General features: G+C 52.0%; 1 protein-coding gene across 1 annotated transcript; it reads left to right on the top strand.

The window, feature by feature from the left end:
• Positions 1-5: 5 nt before the first annotated feature.
• Positions 6-3,015, top strand: LOC126638598 (protocadherin beta-13-like; the record flags this gene model as incomplete). Its single annotated transcript, XM_050312592.1, has 1 exon — positions 6-3,015. A coding segment is annotated over one exon (1,740 nt), but the record flags the coding sequence as incomplete, so codon positions are not given.
• Positions 3,016-3,377: the final 362 nt, after the last annotated feature.

Raw genomic sequence — 3,377 nt, 5'->3', positions numbered from 1 at the left:
TTCCTGTCTTCACACAGGATCGTTACACTGGGCAGGTTTTGGAAAATGCTCTGAAGGGCTCTGTGTTTCTGACTGTGCTGGCTACTGATTCAGATGAGGGAGTTAATGGAGAAATCTCCTATCAGTTCAGTCAAGCAGTCAGCCAGACTGACTCAGCATTTGAGATTGATTCCATAACAGGAGAAATCAAACTCTCAAAGCCTCTGGACTTTGAGGAAGCACAGACTCATGAGCTCACAGTGAGGGCAACAGATGGTGGGGGACTCTCGGCAATCTGTAAGGTCTTGGTGGAGGTGTTGGATGTGAATGACAATGCACCCGAGCTGGTGGTCAGTTCCTTCAGCAGTCCCCTGGCCGAGAACTCAGCGCCCGGCACGGTGGTTGCCCTCTTTACTGTCAGGGACCGGGATGCCGGCGCCAACGGCAAGGTGTCGTGTGCCCTCGACGATCAGCTCTTCTTCTCCCTGCGGCCAGCCTATAAGAATTACTACGAGCTGGTGACTGTGAGGGTGCTGGACCGGGAGGACAGGGCTCAGCACATCGTCACCGTGACAGCAGCAGACGCGGGGTCCCCTCCTCTCACAAGCACCCACACCTTCACCGTGGACATCTCGGATGTCAACGACAACGCCCCCGTCTTCAACCAGACATCCTACACCATGTACGTGCGCGAGAACAATGTGCCCTCCGTGCTGGTTGGAGCCGTCAGCGCCGCAGATGCCGACGTGGGGCTCAATGCCAAGGTGACCTATTCCCTGTCAGCAGGGCAAGCGGCGGAGCGGCCTTCGTGCTCGTGCCTGTCTGTGAACTCGGAGAGCGGGCAGGTGTTTGTGCTGAGAGCCCTGGACTACGAGCAGCTGAGGCAGAGCGAGGTGGTGGTGAGCGCCTCTGACGCGGGCTCTCCTCCCCTCCGAGCCAACGTCACCGTGCGCCTCGTGGTGCTGGACGAGAACGACAATGCCCCGCTGGTGCTGTACCCAGCGCAGGACAGCAGCCCAGGCTCCAGTGAGCTGGTGCCCGTGGGGGCCGAGGCGGGCTACCTCATCTCCAAAGTGGTGGCCGTCGATGCCGACTCGGGACAGAACTCGTGGCTCTCGTACCAGCTGCTGAGGGCCACCGACCCCGGGCTCTTTGCCGTGGGGGCCCAAAGCGGCGAGGTGAGGCTGAGGAGGCTGCTCACCGACAGAGACCCCGTCAAGCACAAGCTCGTGGTGCTGGTGCGAGACAACGGGCGGCCGCCGCTCTCAGCCACCGCAGCTCTCAGCGCACTCCTGCTCAAGGACTTCTCCGACCTGCGCCAACCGCACAGCAGCCCGGCCGCCGACCACGACGCCGGCTCCCTCACCACCTATTTAATCCTTTCCTTGGTCTTCGTCTCCCTGCTCTTCCTCGGCTCCACAGCAGCCTTCGTGGCTCGCAGGCTGTGCCAGAGAAAGCAGCTGAAGGCTGGCCACGTGCTTTACGGGGCCGACAACCTGCAGAGCGGCCTGGCCGATGCAGCTGCTGCAGGGACCCTGCCCCGCCCCTACTGCTACGAGATCAGCCTCACCACGGGCTCGGGCAACAGCGAGTTCAGGTTCCTCAAGCCCTTCGTCCCCAGCCTGCCACCACAGCCCTGTGCCATGGGCGGGGGCACCGGTGAGGAACAGGTTTTCCCTTGTGTCCCTGTCCCCACAGAGGACGTGACCCCAGAGAATGCTGGGATTGTGTCTGCAGAACAGTTCAATCGTCTTTCCTTTAACTAGCACAGGGTCAGCAGAGCCAGAGGCTTCTGTGCCTCGTGGTCGGAAGGGATGCAGGCTGCAGCCTGTAGCAATGGTTCCTCCATAGTAAATCTCTATTTGCAATTGACATAACCAAGTTCCTGCAAATTCTAAGTCATGATAAATGTTGTCTCTCATTCCAAAAAGTAGTCAACCAAACAAAAAAAGTGAGGTTCTGTCACTCTCAGAATAATAGGTTTCACCTCCAATACAGCCATTTCCGAGAGTCTTTGAGAATGGGGTTAGCAGTCCCAGCTGAGCTCCTATTTCTTTTGCTGTCACACAAGACAGTAGACCTTTTATTCTTTTTTTTGTACCACCATGGCACCATTGGGTAGACCTTGCTGAAATTCAGAAAAAGCCTTTTCCATCTCAGGAAAGCAAGGATGTTTTAAGAATTCTGTCACAATATTGTTTGAGCATGGGTTTTTTCTTTCCTGGATTCTGGATGTCTCTGAGATGTGTGGGCTTTGTGTGCTTTGTTTTCTTGTCACTATATCAGTCACTACAGCCACTATGAGTCTGTATAGCCTGCACTTGTGGTACCCAGTGAATCAAGGATTGGCTTCCATTTAGCTGTTGCAATGCAGGTAATTCCAGCTCAGCAGGCAATAAGGGTATTTTTACCTTTTGAGTACAGCAGTCTCATCATCTCCAGGGCAGAGCAGAGCAGGAAAACACATAACAAATCTTCCTTTGCCCTATGAAAGCATGGTTGGGTGTTCTGTCTCCTTGGGATCATCCTAAAAATACAGAGATACAGCAGTACAAATGCAGTTGGGGTAGATTGTAAGTGTGCAGATTTATGAAAACGTGTTCATTGTCTTTGGGTTAATTGCATGAAAACTCCACATGTCCCTCAAAGAGCATTTTCTGAAGGTAGAAGCAAGAAGAAATGGTAAAAAGGACATTGAGTTTGGTCTCCTCGTGGTTGTCCCTGAATAATTCTTGATTTGAGTGGAAAGCTGTCTCCACATGATTCTCCTGGTTTGTATGAGGCCATTTGCATTCTCCTTTTTGTCATTTCTCCTTCTACTCTCTGAGCTGTGTTTGAGCATTTTCCTTTCTACTCTACTTAAGAAGGACTGTAATAACATGTATAATAATATATTGTTTGAATGACGTCTGTGATGTAAAAATTATTCAGAAAGCCTCACACTGTGTGGTGCTGAAGTTATAAACTTCTATAACATTTTAAACTTGGGTACCCCGAGTGTAAAACTGAAATAAAGAGAACACCCTTTTGTTGAGACAGTCTTTGTAGTATGTTCTTTCTGGGAAAGCTCCCTCAAGGTTTTTCAAAAGTCTAGGTAGTTCTTTTCTACCTTTTTCCTTTGGCTGAGGTAATGCTGAGTGGGTGTGTTCCTCCAGTTTCGAGATGCAGCTGATAGAACATTCAGGAAAACAGCGAGGAGGAGGAAATTGCTATCAGACCTCTGTGGCTCCTCTGAGCACTGACTTTCTGGCTGATATGGATCCCAGTAGTATGCAGGTTCAGGGAAATCTGACCCCATCCCTAGCAGAGACTCTGGGTTTGCAAAGGCCCCTGCAAGGCAGTGATGGAAGGGAGTGTCCTTTCCAATCGTCCTGACAGCTCCATCTGCAAATAGCAAC

This window comes from Myiozetetes cayanensis, unplaced genomic scaffold (assembly GCF_022539395.1).
Source record: "Myiozetetes cayanensis isolate MyiCay16 unplaced genomic scaffold, myiCay2020 scf175, whole genome shotgun sequence".
NCBI classification, from domain to species: Eukaryota; Metazoa; Chordata; class Aves; order Passeriformes; family Tyrannidae; genus Myiozetetes; species Myiozetetes cayanensis.
The sequence above is the reverse complement of the archived record's forward strand: the minus strand, read 5'-3'. Positions and strand labels throughout refer to the sequence as shown.